General features: G+C 52.8%; 1 protein-coding gene across 10 annotated transcripts in view; it reads left to right on the forward strand.

The window, feature by feature from the left end:
* The window catches only part of CFAP46 (cilia and flagella associated protein 46), a 96481-nt gene that overhangs the window by 53360 nt on the left and 25722 nt on the right, over positions 1 to 17399 (forward strand). For all 10 annotated transcript variants that reach the window (XR_003508817.1, XM_027528476.1, XM_027528478.1 and 7 more), the window contains exons 29-39: positions 585 to 784; positions 2031 to 2180; positions 2773 to 2922; positions 5962 to 6110; positions 6946 to 7044; positions 7832 to 7964; positions 8581 to 8727; positions 10177 to 10377; positions 10459 to 10565; positions 11655 to 11831; positions 12512 to 12647. Coding sequence is in view for 9 of the 10 variants with exons in the window: in XM_027528476.1 (XP_027384277.1) it covers positions 585 to 784; positions 2031 to 2180; positions 2773 to 2922; positions 5962 to 6110; positions 6946 to 7044; positions 7832 to 7964; positions 8581 to 8727; positions 10177 to 10377; positions 10459 to 10565; positions 11655 to 11831; positions 12512 to 12647 (1649 nt within the window). In the remaining variant the exon portion in view is untranslated. The remainder of the gene's footprint in view (positions 1 to 584; positions 785 to 2030; positions 2181 to 2772; positions 2923 to 5961; positions 6111 to 6945; positions 7045 to 7831; positions 7965 to 8580; positions 8728 to 10176; positions 10378 to 10458; positions 10566 to 11654; positions 11832 to 12511; positions 12648 to 17399) is intronic.

Consider the following 17399-nt stretch of genomic DNA (forward strand, 5'->3'; position numbering starts at 1 on the left):
GAGGTTGGCGGCTGACGGACTGAGCAGAACTTGCTTCAGGGAGGTGGTGGGGGATGTGGTGTGGCCGCTCAGCAGCTGCTCTGGGTGCCCACTCGGGGGCCAGCGTGAGCGCCGTCATCAGATGGCGGAACCCGCCCCCAGGAGGATGGTGCTCCGGGCAGCAGAGGGCCCCAGGGCCGCTGGCCGGCATTCCCAGTCCCAAGGCGGCCGCTTCCTAGGCCTGCAGAGTTCAGGGTGGGAGAGGGGCCGCCTCCTGTCTGCAGGAGCTAGAGGCTCAAGGGCTCGTACGCTTGGTGTCCAGCCCCTTCTGGGTGTGTCCGCATGCCCAGCTCAGCCAGCTAGAGGGAACCATGGTGGGCAGGGGGCTCCAAGTACACACCAGAGCCCAGACCCCTACCCCAGCCTGGGATGTGGCCAGTGTCCCTGCAGGCAGGCCAGGGGAGCCCTGGGAGGCCTGTCCCTGAGGCTGACCTTGAGCCCTGGGAGGGGGGCGCTGCCCCCTCCAGAAGAGAACCAGCCCTGGGCTGGGGGCCAGCGGGCCCTGGGCCAGTCAGTGGGGACGCCAGCAGTGCCCTGTCTTTCAGACAAGCCGGCGTCCACTCTGGGGGCCCTGGAGGGCCCGGGGGACCCGGGGCCCCCCTCCCTGCAGGAGCTGCAGAGCGTGCGGCAGCTGGAGACGCTGGCCCGTGCCTACACGCTGCTGGCCCTGGTGGTGACCCCAAGTGGCGCTGGCCACCAGGACTACTGCCTCATGGCCTATGCCTTCCTGCACCGCATCTGGCAGGTGAGGCCCCTGCCATGCCCCCTGGGGTCCTGGTCTCTCCTGGGACCACGTCCCTCCTCTCCTCCCTGCCCCCGGCTCTGGAGACTTGAGGGGGCTTCCTCCTCTGCAAGACTCAGGCCAGCGCCTTTGCCTAACCACTCTCAACACCTTCCTTCCCACCGCACTGCCCCTGGGCTTCCAGAGCCTTCTCTGCGCCCCTTCACATAGCTGCCTTTCTACCACCTGTCTACAGGGTCCCCAGGGCAGCTCCTGGTGGCCTCATCTTCTCAGGAACCTCCCTGGGCTGTGACCCCCAGCAGGACAGCGTTAGCAGGACAGGCCTCTCTTCTTGGGGCAAGTTCGCCCCCCGCCCCCAGCCATGTGATGGGGACAGCAGGGCCATCGGCGTTTGGCAGCGGGAAGGATGAGGAAGGCCATCCTTGTCTGCAAGATGCCCCTACCCCCACGCCCTGCAGTTCTTTTAGGAGAACCATTAAAAGTCACTTGAGTGTGTTCTTCATTGAAGACATTAATTTATTTTAGGAACTGACAAACCCTTCTTAAGGGTCAGCCACGCGTATCTGCAGGCCCAGAGTCCTGGAGGAAGTCCCCTGAGTGCTCACGGCCTGGCCACGCCCAGCTGTAGGGTCCTCAACCCGCCCTCAGATCTGCATGGGGGGAGGGAAACCCAGGTCTGTCATTGTTGTCGTTCAGTCATGTCCGACTCTTTGCTACCCCACAGACTGTCCTTCACCACCTCCTGGAGCTTGCTCAAACTCAGTCCGGCGAGTCGGTGATGCCATCCAACCATCTCATCCTGTGTCATCCCCTTCTCCTGCCTTCAATCTTTCCCAACTTCAGAGTCTTTTCCAAGGAGTCAGTTCTTTGCATCAGGTGGCCAAAGTGTTGACGCTTCAGCTTTCGCATCAGTCCTTCCAATGAATATTCAGGACTGACTTCCTTTAGGATGGACTGATTGGATCTCCTTGTTGTCCAAGGGACTCTCAAGAGTCTTCTTGAACACCACAGTTCAAAAGCATCAGTTCTTCGGTGCTCAGCTTTCTTTATGGTCCAACTCTCACATCCATACATGAGTACTGGAAAAACCATAGTTTTGACTAGACGGACCTTTGTCAGCAAAGTAATGTCTCTGCTTTTTAATACGCTGTCTAGGTTGGTCATAGCTTTTCTTCCAAGGAGCAAGCGTCTTTTCATTTCTCTGCTGCAGTCGGACATTAGCATTGCAAATTTGGATTTCTTTTCACAGGTTTCTTTCTCAACAGCAGGAAAATCCACTTCAGAAAGTAGAATTTCAGCGGTAGCAAGCTCACACTTGCTGTTGCCTAAAAAAGAGAAGGAGAAAAGCAGAGACAGAGACAAGGAGAAGGACAGAGACAAGGGGAGGGACCCGAAGCAGGTGACCGCACCCTCCGGGCGGGCAGGCTGCGCCCCAGCGCCCCTGCAGGCCCTTGTGCCAGAGGCTGGGCCTCGAAGGCCGAGGAGCCCTGGTTCCTCTGTCCGCTTTCCTGCCCTGGGAGGTGGGGCGGCCTCAGTGCCCCTGCCCCAGGTGTCAGGAGGCTGACACGGGAGGGTCTGGCTTCGCCCTGGTGATCAGCTGCTTTCCCGGAGCCCTGGCCGTACAGGGCAGGGCAGCACTTTCTCTGCGTCCCGTGGGGGCCTGTGCATGTCACTTCATCAGCTGGAGGGACTGCCCCAACCCTGGCCATCCTGCCGGACTGGGGCTTCAGGAGACACCCCGCCTCCTTCCCGCAGCCCTGCTGAGCTGGGATGTGTGGGTGGGGGTCATGTCCAGGGCACAAGGCTCCGAGTGGCTGTGGGAAGTGGTGTCAGCTGTCATCTGTGGCTTGGGTGTCTCCAGGGAGCCCCACCACACCCATCCCCAGAGGGGCTGCCTGCCCAGGGCTCACGACCTCTATTCCCACGGGGCCCCCTGGGTGTCTGCCTCCAGCTCCACCTCCCAAAGCAGAGCCTGGCTTCTTGCTTTGCAGTTCCAGAGCCCTGCTCCTGGCAAATGCCTCGAAGACTTGCCCTCAAGCCTAGAAGAGTGGGCTTCCTATGCCTGCCCTGAAGAAGTCATATCTGTATTCAGACAGGATCAGAGCGACTTTACCATCAACTCATCAACTATGCAGAAGCCGGTGAGTGGACTCAGCGCCTCTCCCCCAGGCCCGCGTCCCCGCATCCTGCCTGCTGGGCTTTCTGTGGGCCCAGAGGGTGTCGGGCCCCAGGCCCCTCCGCGGGCACCTGTGCTGCATGCTCCCCACGCAGACCACACCCCTGCGCCTGTGGTCCAGCTGCACACCAGGGCGTCTGGTGCTGCTGAGTGCTCCGAGCAGCGGAAGGGTCTTCCCCACAGCTCCGGAGGCACGGGTTCAAAACTTGGGCTGCCGTCAAGGGCTCTGCAGGCCGCACTGCCCCCTGGCGCCCGGGGGGGTCCTCCCTGCCTCCGCCAGCAGCTGGGCTCCCAAGTGTGTGCCGTGAGGCCCCCCGCTCCGCCTCTGTGCGCACGCGGCTTCTCCTCTGTGTCTGTCTCATCTCCCAGATAATTTTGGTAATTTGTCCATAGGTTCTTTGGATTTTATGTGTGTATGCAAAACCTGCATTTCATTTGCAAACGTCTTCCCTAATTTGGCATTGTTACACTGTTCCCTCGCCTCATCTTACTTGCCTGGTTGCCTCCAGCTCAATACCACAGGTGGCGAGGCCTCCTGGTCTTAGCAAGACTCCGTGTGACTGATGCTGTTGGAGGTTCATAGATGTTCTTCACTGGTTAAGCGAGTTCCTTTATTTCTATTTGCTAAGAGTTTTAAGCTTAAACAGCTATGAAAGTGAAAGTCATTCAGTTGTGTCCGATTCTTTGCGACTCCATGGTCTATACAGTCCATGGAATTCTCCAGGCAGGCCAGAATACTGGAGTGGGTAGCCTTTCCCTTCTCCAGGGGATCTTCCCAACCCAGGGATCTAATCCAGGTCTCCTGCATTGCAGGCGGATTCTTCACCAGCTGAGCCACAAGGGAAGCCCCACAAACAGCTATAGATTCTTATCAAATATTTTTCTCCATCTATTCAAATGATAATTTTTTTCTCTTTCATTCCTTCAACTTGGTTGAGATGTATTACTCATTTCATTTATCATCAGGTTCAACAGGCTAATGTTTTGTTTGGGGTGTTTGTCTCCACGTTGATGAGAAAAGTTGGTGTTCAGTTTTCCTTTCATACCACATGCTTGTCAGGATGGGGTGAGAAGTTACACGGGCTCCAAACTGTTTTCTGCTCCCAATGCTTCTGACCCGAGGCACATGGGTTTCCACACAGCAGCCAGTGCCCAGCGCCCCCAGGGACACCAGCTAGGGGACCACCTCACTGAACTCGGCTCTGACACTTAACCACCGGGTCAGTGTGGCCCCCAAGGATCAGGGCTCCCTCGAGGCCTGCCCCAGCAGACCCCCGTCATGAGCATCAGGTCCCCAGGCCACCACATGTCTCTCCAGTGTGGCCACCATTTGGGGTCCCGGGCTCCTCCCCAAGTTTGATATTTGCTACGCCGGCCCCCAGACTTGGGTAAACTTGACTTAGCAGATACACTGGTCTGCTATAAAGAATGTTGTAATGGATACAAACAACCCGATGAGGAGGTCTGCAGGGCAGGTCTGGAGGGTCCCAAACTCGGAGATGAGGAGGTCTGCAGGGCAGGTCTGGAGGGTCCCAAACTCGGGAGTGTGTCTGTCCCCAAGGAGCTGGGGGCCAGCATGCCCCTCCCTCCTGGCAGGTGGACGTGCTCACCAGCCCAGAAGCTCTCCAAGCCCGTCCCGTAGGGGGATCACGTAGGTTCCAGGACAGGGCACGACCAGTCCTCTCGTGGGCTCTTGGTCCCTAACTTGACCTCCAGCCACTCCCCTCCCCAGGTATCGGGGGATGGGCCGAGGGTCTCACTGTCCTGCCGTGTGGTTGGTTCCTCTGGCCGCCAGCCTGCCTCCTGAAGGTCTACAGGGACGGCCAGGAGTCCCCTCGTGGGTGTGAACTCGGGTGGGGTGAGAGGGTTCTAGGTGCTCAGTGATGAACCAGGAGCAAGACCAGACGCACGTGTCATATTTTCTTACAGCATCACACTGACCTTTCAGTCAGTTCCAAAGTGTTCCTTTTTTAAGCTCTTCTTGAGAAGAATTTGTATAAAATTAGCTATTATTTCTTCCTTAATTGTTTGGAAGAATTCCCTGGTGAAGACTTCCGGGCCTAGACCTATTTGTGAAGATATTAAATTATGGATCCACTTTATTTAATAGTTACAGAACACTTTCGATTTTTAAATTTCTCTTTTGTAGTAATTTTGGTGGGTTGTATTTTTCTAGGAGGCTTCCAGTGAATATAAAATATAAGATTTACTGGTATAATGTTGTTCTTAATATCCTGTTATTATCTTTCTAGTGTCTGTTAAGTCTATAAATATTGCTGTCTCCCTCCACCCCCTTTCTTGAGCGGCCTCATCAGGAATATCAATTATTGGCCCCTCAAAAAACCACGTGCTTCCCAGGCCACCCAAACACCACTGGGCTTGAATGTGACAGGGCTGTTTTACTTCATTGCCCTTAAGGCTTCAGTGGGCCCTCAACTCCACCCAACAGAGGAAAGTCAGAGGTGCTGCGCAGGCTTTCCGCCGCCTCGGCGTCAGCCGACGCCCCGGCTCACAGCCCCGACACGCTGGGTTCACACATCTGACACCCTCCTTCTTGCGTGTCGTGGCCCTGGCGTTTTTTCTGAGTTGTTCACTCCTCAGTGCTTTAAGTGGATTTTTTAAATCGTTCATTCATATTTTTTAATTTTCCACTGAAGAATAATTGCTTTATCAAACCTAGTCCAACGTTGTAAGAAGTTTTAAAGCAGTTGGTGGGTACATAAAGAAAACAAAGCCTCTAATTTGAATGAAAGCAGGTAGATTATTCTCGTGAGGATCTTCAACTGTGCTTGTGCTAAAAAGTCTAGGAAATTGCACACGAGGAGATGAAAGCTAATGACGAAGCAGAGGCGGCAGAGAACAAGTCAGTGGCTCCCTCAACAGGCAGGAGTCCAACAGCCTGTGTGCGTGGCCCCTCGAAGGACAGAGTTCCTAGGGGAGGCCCTGTGAGCCGGGACCTAATCCTCCGCAGCCTTTGACCTCGCGTGTTGCTGTTTTGACGCAGACGTACAGTCTGTACTATCTGGACCACCTGGTGGAGGCCCTGCAGAAGATGTTCCTTCACGAGCTCGCAGTCCCGGTCCTGCAGCTGGGGGTGCTCATCGCAGCCTCCGTGGTTGAAAGCAAGAGCCTCAAGGATCTCTACCACCTGCGGTGGGTGCTCCTGCTGTATTTCAGGGAAGCTGGGAGACGTTTACATGGCTAAAGTGGACATTTGCCCAAAGCAACTAGAGACAAATCAGATCTTAAAACATTAATTCTGTGGTTGACTATTTATATAAATAATAAAGTCTCTAAGATTTGTAAAGCGGAATACATCAAAATACTTAAACATAAAAATATTTTTAATTTTAAAGTTTCTACCTGGTTTTTAAGAGAGTATCATTATTTCAAGGAAATACACGCTGAAGTAGGAGAAGCAGAATAAAGGAGCATTGTGTCCACTCTCAAATAGGTCAGGAAAAAAATTACATATATATATAAATTTTATATAATCACACACACATAATTTTATATATTTACACACACTCCTAAGCTATATATAAAATTTATATATAAAGTAATTTATATATATATTAGTATAACTTTTATATTATTGTATATGTAGATAGAGAACCTGGACAATGAAGGGTGTTCAGTAATTCTTTGTAGTGTTTGTGTAACTTTTCTGGAAGCTTCAAATCATTTCAAAATAAGAGTGTTTCGCACAAAAGTCAGAGCAGAGCTCGTTGGCTTGCAGTTGTGATGGGGTCAGAGCCCCACCAGGCCTTGTCTCCATCTCTGGAGGTGACCCTGAGACCCCGAGACTATAAATGTGTTGAGAAATCTGATGACGGCATCTGTTATTTTCCTCTAGTAACTTGGCTTAGCTTTAAAGATTATTGAAAACATCCTCAAATTATCTGTTCTTTTTCCGTTTGCCAATCTGTGTCAAGCCTCCTGAGCCCAGGGCAGCCTGACTCAGGGCTGACGCTCCTCTCACCCCCAGACTTGCCTTGGCTTGTTCCGACTTGAGGTTGAGGGAGGCAGCCACGTACCACGAGGAGGTGGTGGGGCAGGCCTACATCTGTGACGTGGAGCAGGCCAGGTGAGACGCTGCGGCTGTGCGGACCCCCTCTCCACTGCGGCAGGGCCCCCTGCTCTGACACCCCCCGTGTGTGCCCCCCACTGTGGCATGGACCCCTGCTGTGGTGCCCTCCTCCCGGGCCCCCCATGTGGCACAGACCCCCCTGCTGCAGCACTGACCCCCCCGCCCTCTGCCTGGGCTCAATGCCGGCCCTGCTCTCAGCTGCATCTCCTGGGGCCTGGGGACCCATCTCCCACCGCAGGATGTTGGGGGCATCCTGGGCCCAGGGGCAGGTCATTACTCAGTGGCCCTCCTGCATCCCATGTCCATGTACAGGGCTGTGTGCGGTAGACGAGGGGCAGGTGCACAGGTCTGGGTGGGGCGGAGCTGAGGGAGGTGGTGTCCTGGGCACACGGGGAAGGTAGGGCCCCCAGGAGGCAGGAGCTGGCGGGACTCTGCGGTTGGTGCCCAGCAAGGAAGGAGGGCCTGCCTTGTGGATGGGCTGGAGTTCTGGCTGGAGAAAGCCTGAGATTCGTGTTAAACACCCAGGTTGGGATGTCAAATTAGTAGCTGGTTCATGAGCCTACAGTGTGGGAGAGAGAATGGGCTACATGTGGAAAAGGGGAGTCGTCTGTGCTGCTAAACGAGGGGAATTTAAAAAGAACTTTGTAAACACATGAGTGGATAGTTGCTTGTTGTGGCTTTTTATTTTGTATTTCTTTGGTTACTAATGAAGTTGAACATTCTCAGGTGCTCTGGCCGTTGCGTTTCTTCTTTGGCATAATGACGCTTGTTTTACTTATATTAGCTGCAGAAAAGAAATTGCCTTGAAAAAGGAGAAGAATAAGGAACCTCTATTAGAAGAAAATCTGCCAACACTGAATGAGCCCCCCACTTCGGCCCCGCAGGTGGAGACGAAGCCCCTCGTAGCAAAGGATAAGGTAGCCTTGCTCTGCAGAAGCTGCTTGGCCCCTGGCCCAGCTCCAGCCACTCTGCTTGGACCTATCCTAGTGGCTGAGACCTCCTGATCCTTGTGCCGGCTCCTGGGAAATCCAGGGACTGGCGGGGCGTGTCCCTGCCCCTCCGGCCCTCAGGGAAGACGGCAGGGTCTGAGCTGTGGTTCAGAGAGGACAGGCTGGGGGTGGCCGGTGAGGGGTGGGAGCTCCCACATCAACGGGTAGGGAAGGGCGGTCCCTCGCAGCAGGCGCAGAGCAGCTGGGACGTCTGAGCGCCCCCCGCCCTCCCCGCGCGCGGTGGGCTTGCCTGTAAAGGAAGTGACCGTCCCACGTGTGCTCCAGGGCACTGGTCACCGTGGCAGTGCCGTCCCTGGGGCTCCCTTTGTGGTGGGCAGTGCCGGGACCCCAGGGTGTGCAGAGTCCCCTGCACCTGGCGCTACTCAGTGGCCTGGCCAGGAGCAGGGACAGGCGTCCCGAGAGGACAGCCTGGCCACGGGCCCCAGAGCAGGGACTGGGCTCGGGCATGCGGGGCCGGGGTCAGCCACGCCAACGGTGCCCGCCCTGCACCCACGCGGCCCCTCTGGGCCTGCGCATCTTACAGATCCTGAAGGTAAACGAAGAGACTGGCAGGGGCCTGGACGGAACATCCTTCCCGCTGCTGTGGACCCTCAAGGCCGAAGTCCTGCTGGCGATGGACCTGTACCAGCCTGCGCGGCTGCTGCTGTCAGAGGCGTACCTGGCCTTCCAGGTGAGGCCACACCTGCCGGGCCCACCGCACCTGTGGGGGCTCCTCCCCCAGAAGCTGCCCCCCAGGCCCCTGCTAGGATGGAGGCAGGGACCTTCTGTGCTGAAGACTGTTCTGGAGCCTCCGTCTGACTGTGGAGGTCTGTCCACGTGCTCTGTCTGTCTGCTCCTCTGGCTTCATTACGGCCCGTTTCCTGTAACTGCGGCGGGTCTGTGCTGCGGGCTGTCTTCCTCCTGGGCTGCGGGGCCGCGTGTGTTTCTGAGCAGGCCCCTCACGGTGCGTGTGACGATGGGGCCCTCGAGAGGCCGAGGGCTTCGGTTTGCTCTCAGAGGCAGATGGTGTCCCGGGCCCCAGCCTGCTCCGGAGCTCTGTCTTGCTCCTCTGTGTGGGCCCTGCAGGCGTCTGTGGCGCTCGGAGGTCTCCTGGAAGCCTGGGTTTCGCCAGGTCCCCTCGGAAAGGCTCACTGCAGTGTGGACGCTCAGCCTTCGGCTCAGCCTCCCAGGCCCCTGCTGTCCGCTGGCTTTCCTGAGGCAGCTCGGCCGCTCCCCCGGGAGGGACCTCCTGTGTCAGCTCCTGGATGCCTCGGCTCCTGCCTCCTCTCCCCAGGCGGACTGAGACCCTCTTCCTGGGCTCCATCCCCATGAGGATGGTGCCCTGGGAAGGCGCAGCACAGAGCAGAGCCACCCCATGTGTCCCTCCCTCCCCAAGGGGGCAGCTGGGCTGCAGTGTCAGCGACTCCCGGGGCCCCCGACGGGCGGCTCCGTCTCCGTGCGGCATTCAGGATTGTTCCCTGGGAGGGGGAGCCAAGGTTGCAGAACTGTTTGAGTTGGCCCTTGCTTTGGAACAGAACCCTCGAGAGAGAAACATCTGTAGCTCTCTGTCTCAGGCCAGGGGGACAGTGTGGCAGGGGGAGGGACTGACACGGCCATGCAACTGGTGGAGGGGAGCAGCCAGGACGGGCCCTGGGGACGCGGGGGGACCTGGAGGGGGTGCAGGAGGTTGAGGAGGTGGGGCTGCGAGCTGGCACCCACGGGCCCCGGGCACCGCGACCCCGTCTCCTGGCCTGCGCCTGAGCATCCGGGACCTTCCCAGTCAGCCTCCCTCAGACCCATGAAAGGGTGCTCCACGCACTGTCCACACCTCCACCCGGCGGCCGCCCGGCCCTCCTGCTGCTGGAGGGGCTGCTTGGACTCTGCGGAGCATGTCTTAACACGCACAGGCATTGAGCTCAGCGCTGGGGCCCTTGTCCTGCAGGCTCCTCCCTGGGCAGGCACCCGGATGGGGCCTTCGCTCCGTCTCTGCGTCTCCCTGGCTGCGTCTCTCTCCCACCTCGATTTCCCGCCTCTCTCTCTCTCTCTTTGCCTCTCTGCCTCCGTCTCTGTATGTGTCTCTGTCTGTCTCTCTCGCCCACTTCCCCACCCCATCCTCCGTCCACACGCACCTCCTTTGCAGGAGCTGGGCGATCCTCTCGCACAGTCCAGATGCATGCACTTGCTGGCACAGCTCGCCAACAAGGAGAAGAAGTACGGGCAGGCTCGGCGGATGGTGGAGCAGGCCCAGCGCCTGGGAGGGAGTGAGGAGTTCTGGTACCAGTCCACCCTGACCCTGGCGGACACGCTCCTGTCTGCAGAGGGCGAGAGGAGAGAGACCCTGGTGAGGGGCTGCTGTGTGCGGGGCGGGGGTCTGCGGGTGGAGGGTGGCAGGGCCACGGTGACTCCGCCGGGCCTGCCCCAGGTCTGCAAGCTCTTCCAGAAACTCATAGACACCTTCAACGTGCTCAAGAAGGAGAGACCAAACCGAATGCCCGTATTGGAATTCATGACCACAGACCTGGAGGCCAGGTAACTTTCTGTGAGGAAGAATGTTAATCACCATGAAAGTTGTGGTGTACTTCTTTCCACTATTAACTCTAAGTCATATTTCGAGCCTGTGAAGTTCAGAGACTCTCAGGACAAGGCCCTGTGTCCGCAGCTGCCTCCCGCACCCCTTCCTTGGCAGCCAGCCTCTCTCTTGGGACCAGGCGGGCTGGTGGCTTGTTTGTCCCTGGACTCTTAGCTCCTCAGAGGTGGCTCGATGTCCAGGAAGCCTCTAAGACTGGGGAAGGTCCGGCCACTCCACTCCCTACAGTTGGTGTGGGGCGCCCCAGGTGGTCAGCCTCCTCCCGGGGTCTGTCGGTCTGCCTGCCGCTCTCCCCTCCAGTTTTTGGCCCGAGCATCTGGCCCATGGACACAGCATCAAGCTCTCTGCAGACGCCCAAGGGGTAGGAGGCCGCAGGACAGCCTCCAGGCAGGAACGTCCACGCTCAGACGAGCAGTCTGTCCCTGGGCCGTCGTCCTGGTTGGTCACTGGTCTTCTGGAAAGCAGCCTCCCATGGCCTCAGCTCCAGCTGCACGGGCCTCTTTCTGGGAACGTGCAGAGCCGGCCGAGGTCTGTCCGTCAAGTCAGACTTGCAGGTCCTGCCTTCACAGAGCAGCTTCTGCTTCACGACCAGAGCGCCGCAGCTTTCGCCTGATTGGGGTTTTCTTTACTCCCTTGCTCTCTGTTGACCTCTTCCTGTGCTGGGAGAGGGCTCCTCATGGCTGTTCTGTCCCCACCTCTGGGGGCGCCCCGGTCCCGCCCCAGCAGATGCACCTGGACCCCCAGCTGCAGGTTTGACCTGTGAACAGGCTGCATTTCCACCTGGTTTTCTGTTCTTCCCCAGAGTTCTTTAAGAGAGGGATTTTGAATTTTCAGAGGGATGTAGAGTGCCTGGGGTGGGGAGAGGTTAGTTTCTAACTTTGTGGCATTGTCACCAACGGGCATGGCTTGTGGTGTGGAGAGAAGTGTGCTGTCACGAAGGTGCCCCTCTGGTTTCCCAGAGCCAAGCTGGTGGTGGGTGGCTGGCGGCCCTGCCCGTCAGTCGCAGCGATGCCCCGCCCCTGCCCTCGCAGGTGTGTGCACCTCCAGATCAGAGCTGTCCGGGAGCAGCTGGACAGAGACCCCCTGGAGAACTTGTTTCTGATGCTGGAAATAGATAACCGCTTGCTGGAGGTCGAGGAGAAGTTTGCCAGCATCGGCCATGAGGAGAAGTGCGTGGACATTCAGCTGGAGCGGGCCCGCGTGAAGAGGTGGGGGAACCCCTGTGCTCCCTGCCCCGGGGAAGCGGGCAGATGCAGCCTCCCGCCCAGCCCAGGGCACGCGAGCGTCGCTCCACACCTCGCTCAGGCGTGGACATGCACACCTTTTCACACTCAACCGCACAGGTGTCACCTCAGAGGCCAGGAGCTGCCCACCCCCAGCAGTGCCGTCACCTCCCCTGACCGCTCCCATCATCTGCCCATCCCCACCCCCCGCCTACCCAGGGCCACCCCACCGAGGGGTCCATGCAGGGGTTCAAAACACAGCCAGCAAACCAAAGGCCGGGCGTTACAAGTAGCCTTTATGAGGGAAAAGCCACGCGCCACCTGGGAGCCCCCAGCTAGCAGCTGTGGTCGCCGAAGCCGCTGGGGTCCTTGCAGGGCTTGGGGACACTCAGACACGGGCAGGGAAGGGAGGGGCCCGCCCGGCCCCCGCACGGCAGTGCTGCCGCAGCGCCTGCACACCAGCTCCAGACTGCATGCGCGGTCCTCCATCTCTCTTCCAGATAGACTGAGAGGATCCTTCCAGGTAAAACACCTAATTATAAGATTTAGAGTACTAATGAAATATACATCATAATTACATGAAAATTGCATGCTACACATGTCTAGTGCTGACCATATGACACTTTGACGGTTTTGTTCTAAAGGCCACTCTTCTTCTGATAAAGGTTGTGTGCCCAAAGTGAGAAATACGAAGAGCAGAGAACTGCACGGTACTTGGAAGCATATGACCTGGCCCAGAGAGCCGTGGCTGGAGCGGTGGACCTGTTTCTCAGTGTCCAGAGCTTACTGTCCCTTCATGACGTAAGGACATTATGTGAATTTTACCTCAATTTTAAAAAATCCCAGTTAAAAAAAAAAGTGTTGTGATTAAAAAAAAAAAAATCCCAGAAAGCTACAGGAGAGATGACCAAATATTTGGAAAGTAAATAGCATACAGCAGAATAACTGTGGGCCAGAGAAAAAATCAGAAGGGAAACTATTTTGAACTACAGTATGTGTGTGGTGGGGGGTGGCACATATCAAAATGTGTAAGAGATCTCTAATGCAACACTTAGGGGAGCTTTTGTAGCACCAAATACTTGTGTGAGAAGAGAAAAAAACCCTAAATCACTTACCTCAACATGAAAGTAGAAAGAGCAAATCAAACTCAAAATAAGTAGAAGAAAAGAAATTGAAGACCACAGTGGAAACCAATGAGATAGAGAACTGAAAACTGGGAAAGCCAACAAAGCCAAATGCTGTTTCTTTAAGGAGATCAATAAACTGATAAACTTCTAGTCAGACTGATTAAAAAGAGAGAAAGAATATAAATTACCAATATCAGAAATAAGAGATATAACATCACTGTAGACTCCACATGTTGAAAATATAATAAGGGAATATCATGAACAACTTTACGCCGTATGTTTGACAATGGAGATGAAATGGAAAATCCCTTGGAAGACACAAACGACCACAGCTCAGTCATAAAAAGATAGATAATGTGAGTAGCCCTCAATTTATTAAATAAATTGAATTTGTAGTTAAAAGTTTTTCCATGAAGAAACTGTCAGACCCATATGAATTTACTAGGGAATACCAGCAAGCATTTAAGGGAAAAAACAATGCCAGTTCTGTATAGATTGTTTGGGAAAACTGAAAAGGAGGGAATACATCCCAATTCTTCTGTAGGGCTGGTGTCAGTGTGATACCAAAACAAGATAAAGATACTAAGAAAAACCCTATAGACAGTTCTTCATGATCATAGGTGTAAAAAATCTAAACAAAATATGGGAAATTAAATCCAACAGTGTGTAAAAAGGATAATATTCCAGGTTGATCCCAGGACTTGTGTAACATTCAAAAGTCAATCAATTTGGTTCACCAGATATTTTTAAAAATTAAACATTATTGGACTTCCCTGGTGGTATAGTAGATGAGAATCCACCCACCAACGCAGGGGATAGGGGGTTGATCCCTGGTCTAGGAAGACTCCCCCGCCGTGGAGCAGCTAAACCCGCGTGCCGCAGCTCCTGGCCCGCGTGCTGCGACGTTCGCGCGCCTAGAGCCTCTGCGGTAAGAGAAGCCCACAGAACTAGTCAGCAAGCCCAGCTCGCCGCAACTAGAGGAAGCCTGTGTGCAGTGACAGAAGACCCAGCGCAACCAGAAAGAAAACAGTTAGAAGAAGAAAGCATGTAACAAGATCCAGCATCCATTCCTCTTAGCAAACTGTTAACGGAAGTGATCTTCCTCAGTCTGACTGAGGGCATCACATGTTGGCAGACTGAATGCTTTTTCCTTAAGATGAGGACTAAGATAGCAATGTGTCCTCCACCAGTTTGATCCAGAATGCTATTAGAGTTTTAGCCAGTTAAACAAGGCAAGACAAAGAAACTAAAGCATTCAGATTAGAAACGGACACGCAAAACTGTCTTCGTTCACAGATAATGTGGTTGTCTGTGTAGAAAACCTTGTGCAATCTACAGAAAAGTACAGCTGCTAGTGCTAAGGAGTGAGCTTAATAAGGTTGCACGATGCAAGAACAGTACACAAACACTAATTGTACATCTCCATACGCCAATAACGATCAATGTATATTAAATATAACCACATACATATGAAATTGTCATACGATTGTTCTCCTAATCTATGTTATTCAGAGAAGGCGATGGCACCCCACTCCAGTACTCTTGCCTGGAAAACCCCATGGACGGAGGAGCCTGGTAGGCTGCAGTCCATGGGGTCGCTAAGAGTCGGACACGACTGAGCGACTTCACTTTCACTTTCATATGAAATTTGACCCAGAAAGTGAAAACTCATACCCTGAGAACCACAAAACATTGCTAGAAAAATTAAACAAAAAACCTAAATAAATGGAAAGGTATATTAAGTTCATGGCTCAGGAGACTTGATGTTATTAAGATGTCAATTCTCCCCCTAAATTATCTACAATACTAATCAAGATTCTGCAGGGTTTTTTAAAATAGAAATCGACAAAGTGACTTTTAAATCTATGTGGAATTTAAAAGGCCTAACAAAAGCCAACACAACTTTGAAAAAGAACAAAGTTGGAGGCCTAACATTACCTGATTTTAAGACTTACTGTAAAGCTATGGGTGAATAATTTAACTCAGATGACCATAATATCTACTACTGTGGGCAAGAATCCCTTAGAAGAAATGGAATAGCCCTCACAGTCAACAAAAGCGTCCGAAATGCAGTACTTGGATGGAATCTCAAAGATGACAGAATAATCTCTATTCGTTTCCAAGGCAAACCATTCAAGTATCACAGTGATCCAAGTCTATGCCCCGACCAGTAATGCTGAAGAAGCTGAAGTTGAACAGTTCTATGAAGACCTACAAGACCTTCTAGAACTAACACCCCAAAAAGTTGTCCTTTTCATTATAGGGGATTGGAATGTAAAGTAGGAAGTCAAGAAATATCTGGAGTAACAGGCAAATTTGGCCTTGGAGTACAGAATGAAGCAGGGCAAAGGCTAATAGAGTTTTGCCAAGAAAATGCACTGGTCATAGCAAACAACCTCTTCCAACAACATAAGAGAAGATTCTACACATGGACATCACCAGATGGTCGACACCAAAATCAGATTGATTATATTCTTTGCAGCCAAAGATGGTGAAGCTCTATACAGTCAGCAAAAACAAGACCAGGAGCTGACTGTGGCTCAGATCATGAGCTCCTTATTGCCAAATTCAGAGTTAAGTTGAAGAAAGTAGGGAAAACCACTAGACCATTCAGGTATGACCTAAATCAAACCCCTTACGATTATACAGTGCAAGTGACAAGTAGACTCAAGGGATTAGACTTGATAGAGGGCCTGAAGAACTATGGACGGAGGAGGTTCATGACATTGTACAGGAGGCAGGGATCAAGACCATCCCCAAGAAAAAGAAATGCAAAAAGGCAAAATGGTTGTCTGAGGAGACGTTAAAATAGTTGTGAAAAGAAGAGAAGTGAAAGGCAAAGAAGAAAAGGAAAAATATACTAATCTGAATGCAGAGTTCCAAAGAATAGAGAGAGATAAGAAAGACTTCCTCAGTGATCAATGCAAAGAAATAGAGGAAAACAGTAGAATGGGAAAGACTAGAGATCTTTTCAAGAAAATTAGAGATACCAAGGGAACATTTCATGCCAACATGGGCACAATAAAGGACAGAAATGGTATGGACCTAACAGAAGCAGAAGATATTAAGAAGAGGTGGCAAGAATACACAGAAGAACTGTACAAAAGAAGATCTTCATGACCCAGATAACCACGATGGTGTGATCACTCACCTAGAGCCAGACATGCTGGAATGTGAAGTCTAGTGGACCTTAGGAAGCATCACTACAAACAAAACTAGTGGAGGTGATGGAATTCCAGTTGAACTATTTCAAATCCTAAAAGATGATGCTGTGAAAGGGCTGCACTCAATATGCCAGCAAATTTGTAAAACTCAGCAGTGGCCACAGGACTGGAAAAGGTCAGTTTTCATTCCAATCCCAGAGAAAGGCAATACCAAAGAATGCTCAAACTACCACACAATTGCACTCATCTCACACGCTAGTAAAGTAATGCTCAAAATTCTCCAAGCCAGGTTTCAACAATACATGAACCGTGAACTTCCAGATGTTCAATCTGGATTTAGAAAAAGCAGAGGAACCAGAGATCAAATTGCCAACATCATTAAAAAAGCAAGAGAGTTCCAGAAAAAACGTTTACTTCTGCATTATTGACTCTGCCAAAGCCTTTGACCATGTGGATCACAACAAACTATGGAAAATTCGGAAAGAGATGGGAATAACAGACCACCTGATCTGGCTCTTGAGAAACCTGTATGCAGGTCAGGAAGCAACAGTTAGAACTGGACATGGGATACCAGACTGGTCCCAAATAGTGAAAGGAGTAATGTCAAGGCTGTATACTGTCACCCTGCTTATTTAACTTAAAAGCAGAGTAGTACATCATGAGAAACGCTGGGCTGGATGAAGCACAAGCTGGAATCAAGATTGTCAGGAGAAATGTCAATAACTTCACATATGCAGATGACACCACCCTATGGCACAAAGCGAAGAAGAACTAAAGAACCTCTAGATGAAAGTGAAAGAGGAAGGTGAAAGAGTTGGCTTAAAGCTCAACATTCAGAAAACTAAGATCATGGCATCTGGTCCCATCACTTCATGGCAAATAGATGGGGAAACAGTGGAAACAGTGTCAGACTTTACTTTTTTGGGCTCCAAAATCACTGCAAATGGTGACTGCAGCCATGAAATTAAAAGACGCTTACTCCTTGGAAGGAAAGTTATGTCCAACCTAGATAGCATATTCAAAAGCAGAGACATTACTTTGCTAACAAAGGTCCGTCTAGTCAAGGCTATGGTTTTTCCTGTGGTCATGTATGGATGTGAGAGTTGGACTGTGAAGAAGGCTGAGCGCCGAAGAATTGATGCTTTTGAACTGTGGTGTTGGAGAAGACTCCTGAGAGTCCCTTGACTGCAAGGAGATCCAACCAGTCCATTCTGAAGGAGATCAGCCCTGGGATTTCTTTGGAGGGAATGATGCTGAAGCTG

The sequence above is a fragment of the Bos indicus x Bos taurus genome, chromosome 26 (genome assembly GCF_003369695.1).
Source record: "Bos indicus x Bos taurus breed Angus x Brahman F1 hybrid chromosome 26, Bos_hybrid_MaternalHap_v2.0, whole genome shotgun sequence".
Classification (NCBI taxonomy): domain Eukaryota; kingdom Metazoa; phylum Chordata; class Mammalia; order Artiodactyla; family Bovidae; genus Bos; species Bos indicus x Bos taurus.